The sequence below is a fragment of the Cantharellus anzutake genome, assembly GCF_015039405.1.
Source record: "Cantharellus anzutake strain C23 chromosome Unknown EI90scaffold_2, whole genome shotgun sequence".
NCBI lineage: Eukaryota > Fungi > Basidiomycota > Agaricomycetes > Cantharellales > Hydnaceae > Cantharellus > Cantharellus anzutake.
The window spans coordinates 523,311-539,509 of record NW_024066952.1 but is presented as its reverse complement, the minus strand read 5'-3'; the positions used below and the strand labels follow the sequence as shown (position 1 = coordinate 539,509).

Sequence of the window (16,199 nt, the reverse complement as noted above, 5' to 3'; positions counted from 1 at the left end):
TCAGTAGCCGCACAAGCAATGTCATCGATTGCACGAACTGGATGGTTCTGTAGACGTCGTTGAAGCATGGGACAAATACGGAGACGATGCATAGGGAGTGACCACCCCACGCCTTGGGCGTTCTGTTAACAGCGCTGGAGGTGGGGTTTCCCGCAATTCTGGCGAAGGGGGGAATGCGGGAGACTTGTGTCCCACGCTTACATCAGGGGACATGTCATAAACCCTAACTGGTTCTGATGCGGGCTTGACTGGAGGCGTGTAATCGGGTGCGTAGGCTAGCATCACGACCGGATTTCTCAGTGCGACACCAAACGGCGTGGGGGGAGTTTGAGGAAGGAAGAGAGGGTGTTTGCAAGGAGTACTTAGAGGCGAGGGCGTCTTGGCCAAATCAATAGACAAGCGAGGACGTGGCGACGCTGACCGAGTGACGAATCGCAGGAAAGGCGTGGATGGCCTGTGTGTAAAAGTTGGAGAACTGACCCGGATATAAAAGACAGCAGAAAAGATCAGATATGCGTCGAGTCAAGGTGAGCGTTCAAATACCTTCCGGAAGAGTCGGGATGCGACGGTGTGGGTGACGGAACACCACAGAAGCGAATTGGCGAAGAAATTTGAGGTCGAGGGCTGGCGGTTGGTCATCAGGTAGATAAGAACGGCAGGGTGTGGACAGCATGGCAATGATGCAATAAGCAGACGGGAGGATTTGAGAACGTGGTTGAGGACCATCATAACCAGATCAAGAAACGTACCTGAGGCTCGCCTCGGAGATGTGTGCGGGCTGCTGAGGCGAGTCCAAACTAATTGAAGTGTTAACAGACCTGAAGTGAATCAGCTTGGCTCTACTTTTGCACACAACACGACCAACCTCGGAGAATGGAATCGTAAGGCGGGGGAGTCGTGCAAAGAAGGAATGTCCGACGAGCTGGTCCCGATTGATACCGATCGTCTGACGTGGGGCGATCTCCCTCTTGGGGCCTCTTCCACTTTGGACGCAAGGGAGTCCACCAGGCAGTGAACAAGTTGAACGTCCTCGCGGACAGCGACGACTTCTTCGAGTATTTGCTTACGGAGCACTCGTTGATCCTCCTTGATGGACGTTACCTGCGATTGGATAGATAAGAGTAGTTGTCGGATGTCGAAGAGATCGAGAGTGTCGTCAGCCGAGGCTGATGACTGTGCAGTTGGCCTCTCGGTATGTTCGTGCAAACCACGAGGCTGGTGCAGATATTCATGAACAGCCCGAATAGGGGAGGGAGAATCGCTCCGGCTGCTTCTGCTAGTAGAACCAGAAGAGCGGCTCGAAGGGGGCATGGACGTTGACAGACGCATTGATGCGGTAAATTCACGGTGTGAATGCACGCTATTGCGATGTTAAAATGGCCAGGCCAACGACTCAGGTTGGATTCAAGCCTCTATGTGCAACTTTTTGGGGGGAGGGACTTGTCTTGTTGGGAACTAGGGTGCTTTTATGCGATGTTGTATCGTGTATGGTAGCAGCCCGCGGCCCTTCAACAAAGTTCAACAAACAGATGCAGCTCTTACGGATCCAGTGGCTAGTGGCTGTGGGAATGTACGGATAAGGAAATAGCCCACTAAACCCCTCAAACTTCTGCGAATCCATTGCAACTATGGCCTTCAGATATTCTACTGATGTTCAGGCTGACTGTTTAATCCACGAGCGCCGGTTGAAATACTCCGAAGTATGATGGGGCATTGCGGAACAATGAAGTCAAGTCATCGCACAAGAACGTTTGTCCACCGGGCATTCCCTCTTAAGATCATGGCGCTTTTCCAGCTTAGCGCCCAGTAGTATGAAATTCAGATCAGCCCCAGCCGCTGATCATTCCCAAACATAAGAAATTGCATAGGAAGCGCTCATGGTGAATGCGCTCGCTATACGGCTGTGCGCCTCACATTACAACTACATTACGCCGATACCGGGTAAAAAGCAATGTGACGTCAAACTGAGTCCCTTATCGTCGTCCAATAAGCCATGCGGAGGTCCTGCTACGACCCTTGGTCAGCTGGACTACTTGATGACAATTTACGAAATAGAAACGGTTTCAGCTAGCGGCTCGATACCTGGACAGGAGCAAACAAGCATCAGAGGAGCACGCATACGGGGCGGATTACACATTGCAAACGATGGTGATCAGACGGCGGGCAATCCATGAAGCAGTCAGAAGTGACTTCAGTGATCGGGATCATTTCTGACCCTAGGATCGAGAGTTGAACTGCCAGCGGTTGCATTCTTTACGGCCTGAGCAAGGATCTCCGCCTCCTCCGTCTCCCACCTCTGGACCCCGGCCTCGAGGTGTTCCCATACAGCTCGTCCGATGCCTTCATTGTCCATTATGGATTCTTCTGCCCCTCCGGGAAGCCGCACAACCGTATAATCTCGGTACAGCTTCCCACCTTCCACCGTACGGTCAGCATCCCCTTCGCGATTCGAATGAGCCCCAACGGCGTCGTCAACAGCGGGTAGCATCTTGCGTGGATGTGGGAGAAACACCATATAGAGAATGGATTCCACTGCGAAAAACGTTGATTTGGTGAGGATGACTACAATTGGATAGACCAACACGTAGTACCTAACAACGGGATGTTCACACAATGAATGATCGACCTCGGTCGAGATGCAAACTTACAAGATGACTCGCATTAACCATAAGGGGGATAGGGGTGAGTTCCAAAACCTGGACAAAAGGGGGTCACCAGCTTCTCTGGCAATAAAGCCAGGAGATACCGTTATGGACAAGATGTTTGATGCGCCTGGTATTTTTGGCGGAACAACAAGCCCACCTTTACCGGCCGGGGCCGAGTCCTTTTTTGGTCTGGCTATTGCATCTAGAACGCGCTGCAGATGCCGCCCGTAGATGACAGTACGAAGTGAGCGATAACCTTCTTTGGCAAAAACGGAGAGCTCCAAAGCGGGCGATGGGGATGACGGGTTGAAAAATGGCACGGCAGCAGCGTAAAATGGATTAACGACGTGTATGATACGTATGTCACGGTCCTTAGGGGCGCGCAGCAAGCTGGGCAGGATAGAAGCTGTTAGCAGGAATGAAGCTAGAGAGGGTCGAAGGCGCCTCTCGTCCGCTTTTTCAGCTGACACAGCTGAATCAGCCAGCGGCGACGATCCGCTTCGGGCAATGTAAGAATATTCATGAGCAAAAATAAGCGCGTCTACGCGCTGAGGCTCAGCCGGCGAACCACCGTCAAGGCTCGGTTTCAGCTGAACTAGCTGCTTGCAGAAGGAATGGATAGACGCCGGCGAATCTAGGTCACACTCCTCTGCATACACAAGCTCATTTTTCGTCATCGCCCGAATCGCATGGATGAGCTCGTCAATCACAGGGTCGTCCAGCGAAGGTGTAAGCCCAATAACTTGTGCTCCACGCTTGGCCAGTTCGGTTATCAGTCTCAAACCCAGAGGCGAGAAGCCACCCTAAAATGTCATGACTGTAAATCTGATAGAGTCTCACGGAGGATGAAACTTACGGTGATCACGACGACACGGCCGTGCATGTTACGATTCCGAGGGTTCCTGGGTCCGTTGCTCCAAAGTCGGATAGCATAAAGTATGAAACAAATTAAAATGAAAGGCACAGCATACGGGCGACTGGCAGCACCACCAAGGAGGGAAAGAAGCTCGAAGAGCATGGACGCACACACAAGTAGGCGGCACAGCCACATGCTCGGACAAGCCAAGTGAAAAAGGCTTCATTTCATGAGGCATGCGAGTGAAAGATATGTATACAAATGGTACGATTATAACGATGGTGGGAATTTGGAGGCCAGGTACTGCTGAAAATGTAAAATGATAGCTGGAATGCTCTCTATTTTAGTGACCTTCGATGCTTTTTGCTGTCTGCTTGAGGTAAGTTCACCCCCATAAACTGGGAACGGTGGAAACTGCGCCACCAGGGACTTACCACGCGTGTCTTCTCCTTCATGCTCTCGCTTCAGGGCGAAAAGCTTGGTTTCTTGTTCCTCTTCTGCCATATATGATAGGGATTCAGCACACCGCGCGCGGCAGCATTCTTCATGCGGTAGCAGACTCAAGCTTACGCCCCGCAGTATAGGTCTTCCCATATTTGACGTTCAGGTCTTCGAGTTCGCTCTTCAGAGGTTTCCTGTCTATGTTGTGGTTCATCTTCGATCCAGATTGATTAGCATTGTGTTCCACGTTGGTTTGAGTAGTTGAATTTGAGGGATTTCCGTTTGAGTCTATGGGAGATGGCATGAAGGACTTATGAGTTGACGATCTTGTGTCATACCTGACCCCTGCACGTCCGACAATGGCAATTGTGAGATACTCTTCTCCCGAAGCAATCTGGAAACATTCGCATTCAATCCTATGAATTAACCTGAGGTCAGTAAAAATCAGGCAGTAAGAGTGAACACCTACCTTCGAAGAACCTATCCTCTTGCGACTCGAACTCGATATCAGCTGAAGTCAGCTCGTCATTGGGTTCTAGATCGAAGGGCATGTGTTTATCACGCATGAGCCAGGGTGGCATTGTGATATCCTGACGTGCCTTCTTTCGTTGCTGATATCTCCGGCTTTGGAAGCGTTTCTGGTGCTGGAGCGATTCCAGCGAGGAAATCATCAAGTTCAACTTCAGTCACTGGACGAGGGATTTGCATCTTGGGTCGAATATAAGTGGGAATGGGCCCTTGTGGCCGTGGCCAATTACTCGTCGGGAGCACTGGGGGAGGGTATGGATTAGCGATGAGTTTGTGGTCATCTTTGCCGTCGGTCCACTCGTCTACATCAACCATCTCAAACCCTTAAGTTCTTTAGCGGGTTTAAATTTTGCTACTTAATCGTTCGACACTCACCGAGCGTTGATTCAAGATGATCAATGGAATCGGAGGTGCATCGAAAAATGTGCGATATTTCGTCCTTGTAATTAGAAGGACAGGGTTGCAGAAACTCGGCCCATTTATGCATCCCAATGACGGCTTCTATGACGGACTTGTCTTCAGTGTCCTGAGCATTAACAACGATTGCAATCTCCTATGTATCCATTGTAAATCACACATTGTGACGGAACCCCTTTTGGCTCTCGGGGGAAGTCCACACACTGTACGCTTTGCAAACAGCTCGGATATAGTAACCCCCATAGCACCCAACCATCGAATCACACTCTTTGCCCACGGCTATTAGTCGTGGCTGTCTCTCAGATTACGGGGTCCCACCTTCAAACGATGGGTCTTCTGTTTTGAGGATTCGCGACTTGCTAAGATAGACCCGTAAGTTGATGGCATGCAATATGGGTTGAAGATAGTGAGAAGGACGGAGCCATCTGCTTCAGGCTTCTTGGGTTTAGGCATAAGTAAAGTGTCAACCCGTTGGAGTCGAATTTATTGAGTTAACGCTGTGACAACTCCCGTCACTGAATGACTGGAGGTGGCGACTGCTCTTTCCTATTCTGGTTTTTCGTTGGGGATTTTCTTTCCTCAGTTCACGATAACACGCCATTCGGCCAAGTCCGCTACAATTCCACTAAGTCAGATGTGATTGACAACCCATTCTTCGTTGGTCCGTAACGAAAGACGTACACAAGCAACATCAAAACGAACAAAAGGAATGAAATAAAAAGTGCGAACGAGACGCCGAAATCGGACGGAAATGAATGTGGAACCCATCATGTTTACTACTCAAAAATAAAAGCCATATACCACACACAAAATAGAGCGGGGACAGTACTCAGGGTGACATGAAGATGAACATGCACTAGCTCTGAACACAGCAGGGCAATCTAATGACTGGAAAATAGGGCAGGGATGAGAAGCAGAAGCAGAATCTGAGCCCGCGCCAACAAGAGGACAAATCGCCGGAGGGTTGGTACGAATCATCCCTCGCAAATGATCGAATGTTGGACAAATGGTGCGAAGGTTCGACGACGCCTGTTTCTGATCAGATGACTGGAGCAATGAATTGAATCGACGAAAGGTTTTTCGAGCTTGAAAGATGTCATTAAAAGTGCCTACAGCAGCGGGTCCGCAACTATTCAAAGATGGGTACAAGGTGAGCCTGGGTACTGACTACTGACCGCGCAGCATTCTCAAACCAACGCGTATTAGCAATCGTCAGGGTTGGAGGACGCGGTACTGCGCAACATCCAAGCAGTGACTGAATTATCGGATTTAATACGAACAAGCTTTGGTCCAAATGGTGTGTTTGCTCGTTGAGCGCTGTGGCTCTTCAGCTGATAGATGTGCAATTGGAAAGGCCGGAATAAGCTCGTCGTCAATCACCTCGGCAAGTTATTCGTGACGTCGGATGCAGCCACCATTATTCGCGAGATCGAGGTAGTCCATCCCGCAGCAAAGTTGTTGGTGATGGCTTCTCAGGCCCAGGAAGCGGAGGTAAGTACGAATTATGGATTTCAAAGTACCATTACTAATCGCATTTAGATGGGTGATGCAACGAATTTTGTTCTGATTTTTGCCGGAGAATTATTGAAGAAGGCAGGAAGCTTGTTAACGATGGGTCTTCACCCAAGTGAAGTCATTCAGGGTTACGAATTGGCGCGTACTCGAGCAGCTGAAGAGTTAGAGAGTACGTACGATTATGACCGAAGTATTTGCTACCTCAACAACGTTCTTCTCTAGAACTCTCCGTTTACACCCTCCCACAAAAGCTTGCGGTCGGTAGCCTAAAGACCGCCCTTAAACCTGCGATCGCCTCGAAGCATTATGGATCCGAAGAAATATTGTCTTCATTGGTTGCAGAAGCTGCAGTTGCTGTGATGCCACCTGTACCAGCAAACTTTAACGTTGATAACGTCCGAGTGGTGAAGATAATGGGAGGCAGCTTGAGTTCAAGTAAAGTAGTGAATGGGATGGTCTTTGGGAGAGAGCCTGAAGGTGAAATACAATGTGACTTCCGTCCAAAAGTCGCGCTGAGCTTGTCTAAAGGGATGATCAAGAAGGCCACAAAGGCTAAGGTTGCCGTATACACAAGTGGCATCGATATATCTCAAACAGAAACAAAGGGGACTGTGCTGCTAAAGAGTTCGGATGAATTGCTCGACTTCACGACGGGAGAGGAGAAACACGTGGAAAAGGTGCAAAGGTTTTGTTTCGGAACTTGTGTAATCGCTAACCGGTTTATACAGATTCTGAAAGAAATTGCGGACTCTGGTGTGAAAATCGTCGTTGCTGGATCTGGTGTCGGTGAACTAGCCCTCCACTATCTTGATCGCTTCTCAATCGCCGTCGTCAAAGTTCTCTCCAAGTTTGAACTCCGTAGATTATGTCGCGTCATCGGTGCCACCCCTCTCGCTCGTCTAGGTGCTCCCACACCCGAAGAGGCGGGTACCGTGGACCTGATGGAATGCATCGAAATCGGTGGGGATCGAGTCACCGTCTTCAGCCAAGATGGATCCGGCGAAAAGTCCCGTATGGCAACGATCGTGCTTCGTGGCGCTACGGCCAACCTTCTCGATGATCTTGAACGTGCTATAGACGATGGTGTCAACGTCATCAAGTCCCTCGTCAAGGACAACCGGATGGTGGCCGGGGCAGGCGCTACAGAACTAGAGCTCGCCAAGCGTGTAGAGTCGTATGGTGCGAGTCTCAGTGGACTGAATCAACATGCTGTAAAGCGATATGCTAGTGCCCTTGAGGTGGTTCCTACCACTTTAGCAGAGAATGCGGGATTGAACACCACGGAAGTGATCAGCAAACTGTATGCTCGGCATGAGCAGCCGAAGGGCCACACATGGGGCGTGGACGTAGAGGTATGATTTCTGATTTTCAAAAAACAAACACCTCCAATTGATTTTTTTATTACAATCCAAAGGGTGAATCGGAGGGCGTCCTTGATACCACACCATTGCAAATATTTGACTCGCTGGCAGCGAAGTCATGGGCGCTGGAGCTCGCCACTGAGGCAGCTATCACTGTATTACGGGTCGACAGCATTATCGTGTCGAAACCGGCGGGCGGACCCAAAGTTCCTCAGCAATCCGCAAACTGGGACGAAGATGATTAGGCTACCAAAGACCCTCTCATGTATTATTTATTATGATCAACTCCTGCTCAAATTTCCGCCCTGAAATTGATGACCTCATTGACGATCTACGTATTTTTCCTGCTTGCGATTCGAAGGCACATTGTTATTGCGGAGGACACACATTTAGCTAACTTTCACGAACGATTGCCGGTTTGATGACAGCGTTGATAAAGAAGGGTAACGATGAAATATGGAGTAAGAATGCAGGGTGAAGTACCCGCTCTAAATAGAGGGGACCAAGAAAAGGAAAGCTGGGAAGACATGGCGTGTGTAAAAGAGATTCTGGACCAAGAAAATGATAAGTATGTGAGCACTAGCCCACAAGGTAAACGATGGGAGTGTGTTTTGTGAGAGCTTTACCACGGGTTGGCAAATGGACCGCGTGGCATGGCACGACCGCGACCACGTCCACGGCTGCGTCCGCGACGGTTGGCAGGCTCCCGACTGCCATCCTGCTGCTTTTGCAGTTCTTTCTCTATTTGAAAAGGGTTTGATATGCCCCCCCGTATGTTTCAAAGACGAGAAGCTCTCACCTCGCTGTAACGTATATGCATTGCTGGGTCCACCTATCAGTTGAAAGTGTTTTGGATCGAGCCCGTGTCTCTTCATGTGATCGGAAAAGTCGGCACAGATATTGGGCTTGCATCGGACCTTGTGGGTTGGGCAAACCTCGAGGTCATCGTATACCTTGCGTTCCGTAAGGTTATCCTGCTCCCATAGGTTCTGCGGATTTTCCTCAGGTTGTGGCTGAACTACCGTCGTTTCATTCGTTATTATATCGGGGCGTGGGTTCTTCTCGAACAATGTGGACTGAGACATAGAATCAGTCAGAGAAGAAAATGCACCTAATGAGCATGAGCTCGATCAGTTGGAGGTTATGAGGCAATGTATAAGTTCTGCGATCACCAGGTTCAGATTCGACAACCGTCGTATCATCGAATTCGTCCCAAGAAGACACATCATACGCGGACAGAGTGTCGGCAATTGTGAACTCTTGAACAAGCCCCGTAACACCAGAAATAGAGGAGATCGAAGAAGATCGAGAAGGACTCGTAACCTGAGGTTTGGGTTTAGTGGGAGTGCCTTTCTCAAGATTAGGAGAAAGCGGTGGTTCGACACGCTGAGACTTGGGGTGACTACGGCTGGTACCTCCGGTTTCAGCGCGTTGGACCCAGCTCAAAGATCCAGCTGAAAGCAATACACTACTCGTCAGGTCGACAGACGAGTAGATAGCAGAATGGGTACGTACGGACAAGCACAGGTTTGGGTTTTGGTGCCGAGCCAGGGAAGAGACTCTCCGGAAGGGGACGACAAACACTCTCATTTGTCTGATCTACAATGGGCTCGGGGCACCACGTACTCTTTGGATATGGATAGCGAAAAAGATCAAGTTGCACGTTGGTCCTGATAAAGGCTTCGTCCAAGTACTTGAACTTCCAGCCAGACTTTTCGCACGCTCGGTGATCGGCAAGTGATGAGAAGTAAATCCTGGAAGTCCTTCCGGTAACCGCTTCATCGGGGTGAAGGAGGAAGTCCTTCCATTTGTGCTCCCCGAGAATGTTCGCCCATTGTTGGAAACGCCTGCTAATTTCGACGATGGCGATGCTGCCTGACTATATAACATGGCTCAGATGGAAGCTGTTGTAACATGGGATCACCTACATTTGGCTTCCATCCAATCGCAACCAGGTACTTGATATCGCCAAGGCAGGCGGCAATCCAGGAGACAAAATCGGGAGCATCCTTACTTTCGAATCGGAGATCGGCGTAAACCGGATAAGGGCTGTTGGGGGAGGTGGATACAGAAAACTGTGAAGACGTGAAGGGGGGGCGGATCGCATACCGATATACTGCCAACACCCTCACATCGTTGGCGACTGTTGGGGATGCGGCGCGTTTAGGCATGACGACAAATTTAGACAATGAGACAAGTAAATATGGGTCTAGGAAGGTAACAGTCCGCTAGGGGGGACGAGGTGTTGTGCAGTGGGGACGAAGCGGGAACTACTATGTATTAAAAGAGACGCCAACACCGAGGCGTGCATGGCAAAGTCCGACCACCATGCTGAGTGATCGAGATCGATAGATCACTGAGACTCTTTGGTTTGAGGCGCAGCCATCTCCATGTCAGCGTGACGCCTCCCCAGTGAGGCGTAGGAACCAGTGTTTCACTTTTCGACGCGTTCTTTGTTACTCTAATGCATTTTCTTACCAGAACGCGAGATATGAATTGATAATCCCTGTGAGGAACAAGCGTCAGCAAAATGGGCAAATCTCCAGAGGGGACTGGAATTGAACCCGCGATATGTAAACGAGTCTGGAGGCTTATCTCACTGTTGTTCTCCGTTATGGAAATCCCTTGACGGAGAGTTCCTTATGCTCGTATGGTCGCAATCACCCGACAACGTTGAGGTCTCGTGCCCATGAGTGGTTGCTGGCTCAAACCGTCAACAAGCTCCTCGTTATCTGCAATGGATACATTGATGGATGAGCCATCTTTCAACGACCCTCGGAATCAAGACTCCGCCACCTGACTCATACATATCTCTGTAAAGCAAATACTGTTTTCTCATTTTCCAATCTACCAATCGCATTTCTGAGGCTCGTATGTATTGTTTTTCATGCACTCTTGAAGTCTGCATGCTGGGGATGACCCCATGGGGTTAGAGCATGGAGGGTGTGATGACGGCATCATTGCTTCTCGTTCAAACCAGAATTTATGATCTCCCACATTGCCAGCCCTCCGAACATCATCCGCCTCACATCCGTACTCCCTACCCAGTCCCCCTGCCTGGGTCGTTGGTATCAAAGGCAGTCCAAAGTCCTCGAGGTAGGACAGCGCTCAATGACGTTTCGGTTCGAGATTGAAACGGGGAAAAAAAAACAACAAACACAGAGAGAAAACTATATAAAAACAAATTGCAATACATGTATGTAACAAAACAACCTAGGACCCAGGATTTGTTCTTGGTTCAATTTGAATGTTTTCTCCTTAGTGTTGCTTTCAAAGCTTTTCTGGTCTAGGCTGCTCGTGGGAGCGCCAAGGGCATCGGAGTTGGCCGCATCGATCCCTAGCACATGAGGAATCTTTCCGTTTCCTGAATGTGCTGTCCCCAACATCTCGCATCCTCGCCTCTCTGTCCTCTGTAGACGCCACCGATCTCCCCTACTGTGGCCGATAATATAGAGGACTTTTGGATATTGCAACACCTCGCAACTTGGGGGAAGTCCCAAAAGATCATTCAGCGTTCCCTAGTCATCTAGCCACCATCCAGAGACATGGGTCTTCCAAATCCAACCCCGACCCCTGCCACTCCTGCCGCAACAACACCAGGCTTCCGAAACTTTCCTGGGACTAGGAATACAGGTGAAAATGCGGTGGATGCCATCGGTGAGTGCTGTCTCCGGAGCCTCCCATATTCCGTGTCCAATCCTCCGATGCCCTTGCTAGAAATGGTCTCCACTTCATCGCTGTCCGCGCACACCAATGCTGGAGACTCTTCTAATGACCCGGATACCATTGTAGCTTCTAGCTCAACCTCTTCAACCCCTGCCGACATCCCCTCTCCCTCGTTTCCACAACCGGATTCCATTGACGATTTCCTCTTCGAAGTGAGGATCGGCCTTAACACGCCTCAGCATTTTGCTCATTTCAGCTTTGATAGCTTGATGAGGGCATCGAGCCTTCGCTCGAACCCCCTCCCGACAATGATGCGTTCTCCATAAAAGCACCATCGCTTCGCAGTCGACTCAGCAACTCCTTTTCCCGTTCTTCCATCTCATTATCAGCATTATCCACTTCATCCACAACTGTCCCGTCCATTCGCCCTTCTCTTATGAGTAGAATCGCAAGCCTCACATCGGCAGACGCTTTTTACGCTGAATTTTTGGACTCTCGGCCGTACCGAGTTTTCTCTGTACGAACATTTTGCGAAAGCTTGTTCGATAGTCGTCGTGCGGTGAATGCTAAGATTATGTCTGTTCAACGATATGGCGATATTCGTGGGGTGCCACATCGATTTCTTATCCTTCATGTCACCCGGGCCGACAGAAGGGAGTTCTTCCTTCGGTTGGATCGCAGACGGGATCACACGGTTCCGTTGTGGTTGTTTGGGGTACGGGATTTGGGAACGTCGAGCGCTATGGATACGGTATGTAAGAGACCCTTTGATGTTTGTACCGTAGCTAGAAAATAGCACTCGATAGGCTGCTGTTTCTGGTAGACTTGACCACCTTCTTGACTACACCGATACGAAATCCGGCGTAGAAGCCACCATGGTCTTGCCAACTCCCGCTCCTCTGATCGCAGCCGCGCAAATTCTATATGCAATGGAAGCAGAATCTCCCCGTTACAGGTTGACCAGGGTAAGCGTCAATATCGGCCGCAGTATCATCATCAGTCGATCCGCTAACAACATGAACATGTAGGACAATTGTTGGTTTTTCGCCTCCACCATTCAGGAATTGTTAGCGTGGAGGTTCGGGGCACGGTTTGAGAAAGGGTCCCTTAACCATCCAGCAATTGGCACTAGGAGCCGAGGCCGTGTCAAACACCTGACGTATTTGCACTTCGCTAAGGAGACGGATCGGAAATTGAAGACAATTCTGAGACTTGGCGATTTGATTGGGAATGTGACGCTAATGAAAGCGCTCAGCTCCGTCCTCGACCCCATAAAGAGACGCAATGTGAGAGAACAGTCTATGCGTCGTTGCTCGTCACGGGGACTAACCTGGTTCAAACCAGAGGTCCGCTTATTACAGTCTTTCTCCATCCGATGCATTTCGAGCTTTCTCAACTACCGAAGGACCCCTCGTTGCACTCCACCGTGCACTACATGAACATCTTCACGGATGCCACGAAATTCAAGGGGCACGGACGTTCTCGAGCAGTTTTTCTGAGTTAGTAAATTAATCCATTATTCACCATGACTAGCGCTTTTGCATGACTATCTTTAATATCATGCTTTCCAGTGCATTGGGTCGGATGCTCCCACAATTAGAACAACTTCGAGAAGATGATATTATTACCAGGATATCAAGTCTTATTAAATTCTTGGAGTCATCGGTGTGTAGATCGTGTTGTTTGTAGCCGTGAGCTGTCTAATCTCCTCACCAGTTACGGAGTGGTCCTATGGTGCATGGTCATTCCTCAGATACCTTTGATTCACTCAAGCCCAGTCTTGATGCACCCAAGCCTTTCCCGAAGATATTACGCGGGGTTGTGCTGCCAGTGCTGGAATTAGTGAGACAGTGCAAGGTACTGGATGATCTGCCAACAATCTGGCAACACCAAACGGATAAGAACATTCCCGACCTCCCAAGTGAAGTCAGAAAGATAATGACGACGGAGCTGAAGTTTGCGTGCACTCATTGGGTCACTCTCCTTTGTGAGTCGGACTCGCAGGACGACGAAATAATGAAGGCTGTCTCCCATACTATCCCGGCGCTTCTTCACTGGGTTGCAGCAATGGGCGTCATGGGTGAAATCAATCAAGCATGTCGACGCCTGAGAGAACTGGAACGATGGCTTGTATGTCAAAAATTCGAACATTGGCCTGTGACTTACTTTGGTGTTTTGAAGGGATCTGATAATGCAGCTGTAAACAATATTAGTCACGTAATTCGTGACTTGTATCATCTAGTCGAGCGATCCCAAGATGCCTTAGCAGCTTCGCCTTTATCCATCCTTGGTGGCACCCATCCATTTATTCCTTCAGGTAGTGCGCTGAATGAAGTATTTCCGAAGGATCGGCCTGTCGAATGCCGGATTGTTGCTCGTGGAATGGATAGCAGCCAATCATGGCCATCGCAAGTGTGCATAATCCACAACCCAGGTGGCGCTTGCTCTGCGGCATTTTCGCCAGATGGCCGTCATTTGGCCTCGGCTTGGATGGATGGTGTTGTACGCATATGGGACGTAGCGACGAGGACACCTCTTCCAGAACTGAAGGGACATACCTAACAGGTCTGGTCTGTTGCATATCCGCCAGATGGCCTTCATTTGGCATCGTCCTCGGATGATCACACTGTGCGTGTCTGGGACGCAGTGACAGGAGCACACCTTCAAGAACTGAAGGGACATACCGATTCGATCCGGTTTGTGGCATTTTCCCCTGATGGTCTATACTTGGCGTCGGCCTCGAACGACCAGACCGTGCGTATTTGGGATGTGGCAACAGGCATGCCTCTTCGGGTATTGGGGGATCGTGCTGCTCGCGTCTTCTCTGTTTCCTTTTCGTCAGATGGCCGTTACCTGGCCGCAGATGATCGCGACGTGCGTATCTGGGATGTGGGGACAGGAACAACTTTTCGGAGGCTGAAAGGACATCTTAAAGGTGTTCTGTCTGTGAAATTTTCATTTGATGGCCGTTATCTGGCCTCCACCTCATGGGAACCCACCATATATGTCTGGGATGCAGTGTCAGGGGTGCTTCTTCGAAAGCTGAAGGGACATACCAGTTTTGTCAACTCCGTGGATTCTCACCAGACAGCCGTTTCCTGGCCTCGGCCTCACAGGATCACACCGTGTGTATCTGGGATGCAGCATCGGGAAGGCTCCTTCGAGAACTGAGAGGGCATGCTGGTGGCGTCCAGTCTGTGAGTTTTGCGTCAGATAGTTGTTACCTGGCCTCGGCATCCTGGGATGGCACTGTGCATGTTTGGGATGGGACAATGGAAGTCCCACTTGGAGGACTGGAGGCAACAAGAGGCCATATTGAGTCGGTCTTCTTGGTGGAATTTTCACCCGATGGACGTCATCTTGCCTCGGCCTCCCGGCATGGCACTGTATGTGTCTGGGATGCTGCAGAAAGGAGGTGTATTGGGCAGGAGGAGCTTGGTTGGGCATTTCATCCCCTTGAAATTTCATTTTCCACCAACGCCCCAACGCTCCGCATCCAAGGTTGGAACGGGACGAAATATCTTAGCATCCCCAACTTAAGTGACATGTCTGATCCAATTTCAACATCCTTCCGCAAAGCTCCGTCCTCCGCTCTTTATCTTGATCACAACGCTCTCTGCACCAAGCGGGGGAATCTTTCCCTGCACATTTGTTGGCTACCCGACTACTTCAAGACCACCTCTCCCATCGCGCAACACGGTAACCATGTAAGCATTGGTGGAGAAAGAGGGATGATTGCGTTTATCAATTTAGGTGGGATTGTGCTTCCCACTGGTTAGCACCTGCGTGATATGACGATATTGGTTCAAACTTTACGAGGAGTTGCTGCTGGTACCAGTGATTAATCATTGTTTCCTACTACACGGAGTTTCAGCTGGCCAGGGGGGCTTAAGCTACGCTAGGTTCCTATCATTGCACTGCTGATCAATTAGCAAGAACCCGTGTACTGGAGAACCTAAAGCACTGATAACAAAATGTACCTGAAGCATGTCTAGTGGATATAACACCCTCACGTACATTACGGATCAATAAACTTCTTTGCTTGGCGTGTCGTGTGAAGGCGTCCGCGTCAAGGAGCCTAATTTGTTTCGGGGCACCTCGCGATAGGATGTGCGCGCCTGCTGCAGAGAAAGGATGGTTTTTGTAGCGTTGCTGATGTGTCCTTATAGACATCATGTATTCAACTGCCTACATAGAGTCCGTTGAGATCCTGCCGATTCATCTGAACCTGACATTCTCTCATCTTCTTTCATTGGCTCCTCCCATAACCAGAGGCCCAAGTGCACATCACCGAGAAACTGTGTGTAACTTCAAATCCTTTAGAGTCAATCAGTCCACGGCCTCGCGGATTTTCGGATATGGACATAGAAATCGGTAGGGGGGCAGAGCGCTCGCGAACCACAGCTAGAATATAATCCGACAACTTTAGTGTCATCGTGAATGGAAGTGTGTTGAAGGTAACGGGTCGGCTTCTTTTGAGGCATAGAAAAGGCCGCGAATCCAATGTCTTCTTCGTAGGTCTCGGTAGAAGGGACTGATGGAATAATTTGGAGGTTGCCGCAATGAGGCGTTTACGGAGGTTGGTGCTTGCATAGTCCAAGATGGAGGTGAGGAAGGTAAGCGAAAAATGAAGCCATCGTGGGCCTCCCTTTGAAGCACTATCACCGAGGAGGACGCAGTGGCTTACTCCTAGATAAAGTTGGCTTGATATAATCGGAACCAATCAGCAGTCCATGCACAGTTTTCTGGTGCCATGGTGTTGCCGGTCGA

At 49.8% G+C, this 16,199-nt stretch overlaps 6 protein-coding genes across 6 annotated transcripts; 1 reads left to right on the top strand and 5 right to left on the bottom strand.

Moving 5' to 3' along the window:
* Positions 1-120: 120 nt before the first annotated feature.
* On the bottom strand, positions 121-1,578 carry EI90DRAFT_781852 (uncharacterized protein). The gene is made up of 5 exons (XM_039068038.1): positions 1,102-1,578; positions 866-1,046; positions 750-818; positions 544-624; positions 121-475 (listed from the first exon to the last, which is right to left on the bottom strand). Exons 1-5 carry the CDS (start codon positions 1,327-1,329, stop codon positions 363-365), a joined length of 672 nt encoding a protein of 223 aa, XP_038923193.1. The 5' UTR covers positions 1,330-1,578; the 3' UTR covers positions 121-362.
* Positions 1,579-2,191: 613 nt separating this feature from the next.
* Positions 2,192-3,663, bottom strand: EI90DRAFT_3115297 (uncharacterized protein; the record flags this gene model as incomplete). Its single annotated transcript, XM_039062765.1, has 3 exons — positions 2,192-2,591; positions 2,649-3,448; positions 3,502-3,663. 3 exons carry the CDS (start codon positions 3,661-3,663, stop codon positions 2,192-2,194), a joined length of 1,362 nt encoding a protein of 453 aa, XP_038923192.1.
* Positions 3,664-3,829: 166 nt separating this feature from the next.
* On the bottom strand, positions 3,830-4,786 carry EI90DRAFT_3030075 (uncharacterized protein; the record flags this gene model as incomplete). The annotated part of the gene is given in 6 exon segments (XM_039058184.1): positions 3,830-3,871; positions 3,936-4,232; positions 4,250-4,252; positions 4,286-4,358; positions 4,412-4,477; positions 4,542-4,786. Coding segments are annotated over 5 exon segments (574 nt in total), but the record flags the coding sequence as incomplete, so codon positions are not given.
* A 1,156-nt stretch (positions 4,787-5,942) lies between these two features.
* On the top strand, positions 5,943-8,506 carry EI90DRAFT_2987926 (chaperonin Cpn60/TCP-1 family). The gene is made up of 8 exons (XM_039056028.1): positions 5,943-6,037; positions 6,094-6,184; positions 6,242-6,378; positions 6,427-6,571; positions 6,625-6,879; positions 6,931-7,079; positions 7,131-7,754; positions 7,817-8,506. The coding sequence occupies exons 1-8, from the start codon at positions 5,981-5,983 to the stop codon at positions 8,006-8,008; spliced, it is 1,650 nt and encodes a 549-aa protein (XP_038923190.1). The 5' UTR covers positions 5,943-5,980; the 3' UTR covers positions 8,009-8,506.
* Positions 8,386-9,934, bottom strand: EI90DRAFT_3011230 (uncharacterized protein; the record flags this gene model as incomplete). The annotated part of the gene is made up of 6 exons (XM_039056453.1): positions 8,386-8,504; positions 8,563-8,839; positions 8,955-9,217; positions 9,279-9,642; positions 9,692-9,812; positions 9,873-9,934. The coding sequence occupies 6 exons, from the start codon at positions 9,932-9,934 to the stop codon at positions 8,386-8,388; spliced, it is 1,206 nt and encodes a 401-aa protein (XP_038923189.1).
* Positions 9,935-11,034: 1,100 nt separating this feature from the next.
* Positions 11,035-12,267, bottom strand: EI90DRAFT_3030065 (uncharacterized protein). Its single transcript, XM_039058183.1, has 4 exons — positions 12,236-12,267; positions 11,695-12,180; positions 11,481-11,641; positions 11,035-11,420 (listed from the first exon to the last, which is right to left on the bottom strand). The coding sequence occupies exons 2-4, from the start codon at positions 11,850-11,852 to the stop codon at positions 11,290-11,292; spliced, it is 450 nt and encodes a 149-aa protein (XP_038923188.1). The 5' UTR covers positions 11,853-12,180; positions 12,236-12,267; the 3' UTR covers positions 11,035-11,289.
* Positions 12,268-16,199: the final 3,932 nt, after the last annotated feature.

Bases quoted from the DNA above. Each gene is read 5' to 3' on its own strand.
- EI90DRAFT_781852 (XM_039068038.1), bottom strand. From the start codon at position 1,329: ATGCGTCTGTCAACGTCCATGCCCCCTTCGAGCCGCTCTTCTGGTTCT. The intron at 819-865 runs GTTGGTCGTGTT...GATTCACTTCAG, and splicing joins TTACGATTCCATTCTCCGAG to GTCTGTTAACACTTCAATTA. The intron at 625-749 runs GTACGTTTCTTG...ACCAACCGCCAG, and splicing joins ATCTCCGAGGCGAGCCTCAG to CCCTCGACCTCAAATTTCTT.
- EI90DRAFT_2987926 (XM_039056028.1), top strand. From the start codon at position 5,981: ATGTCATTAAAAGTGCCTACAGCAGCGGGTCCGCAACTATTCAAAGAT. The intron at 7,080-7,130 runs GTGCAAAGGTTT...CGGTTTATACAG, and splicing joins AGGAGAAACACGTGGAAAAG to ATTCTGAAAGAAATTGCGGA. The intron at 7,755-7,816 runs GTATGATTTCTG...TACAATCCAAAG, and splicing joins CATGGGGCGTGGACGTAGAG to GGTGAATCGGAGGGCGTCCT.
- EI90DRAFT_3030065 (XM_039058183.1), bottom strand. From the start codon at position 11,852: ATGGACGGGACAGTTGTGGATGAAGTGGATAATGCTGATAATGAGATG. The intron at 11,642-11,694 runs CTATCAAAGCTG...GCCGATCCTCAC, and splicing joins GGCTCGATGCCCTCATCAAG to TTCGAAGAGGAAATCGTCAA. The intron at 11,421-11,480 runs CTAGCAAGGGCA...GACAGCACTCAC, and splicing joins CGATGAAGTGGAGACCATTT to CGATGGCATCCACCGCATTT.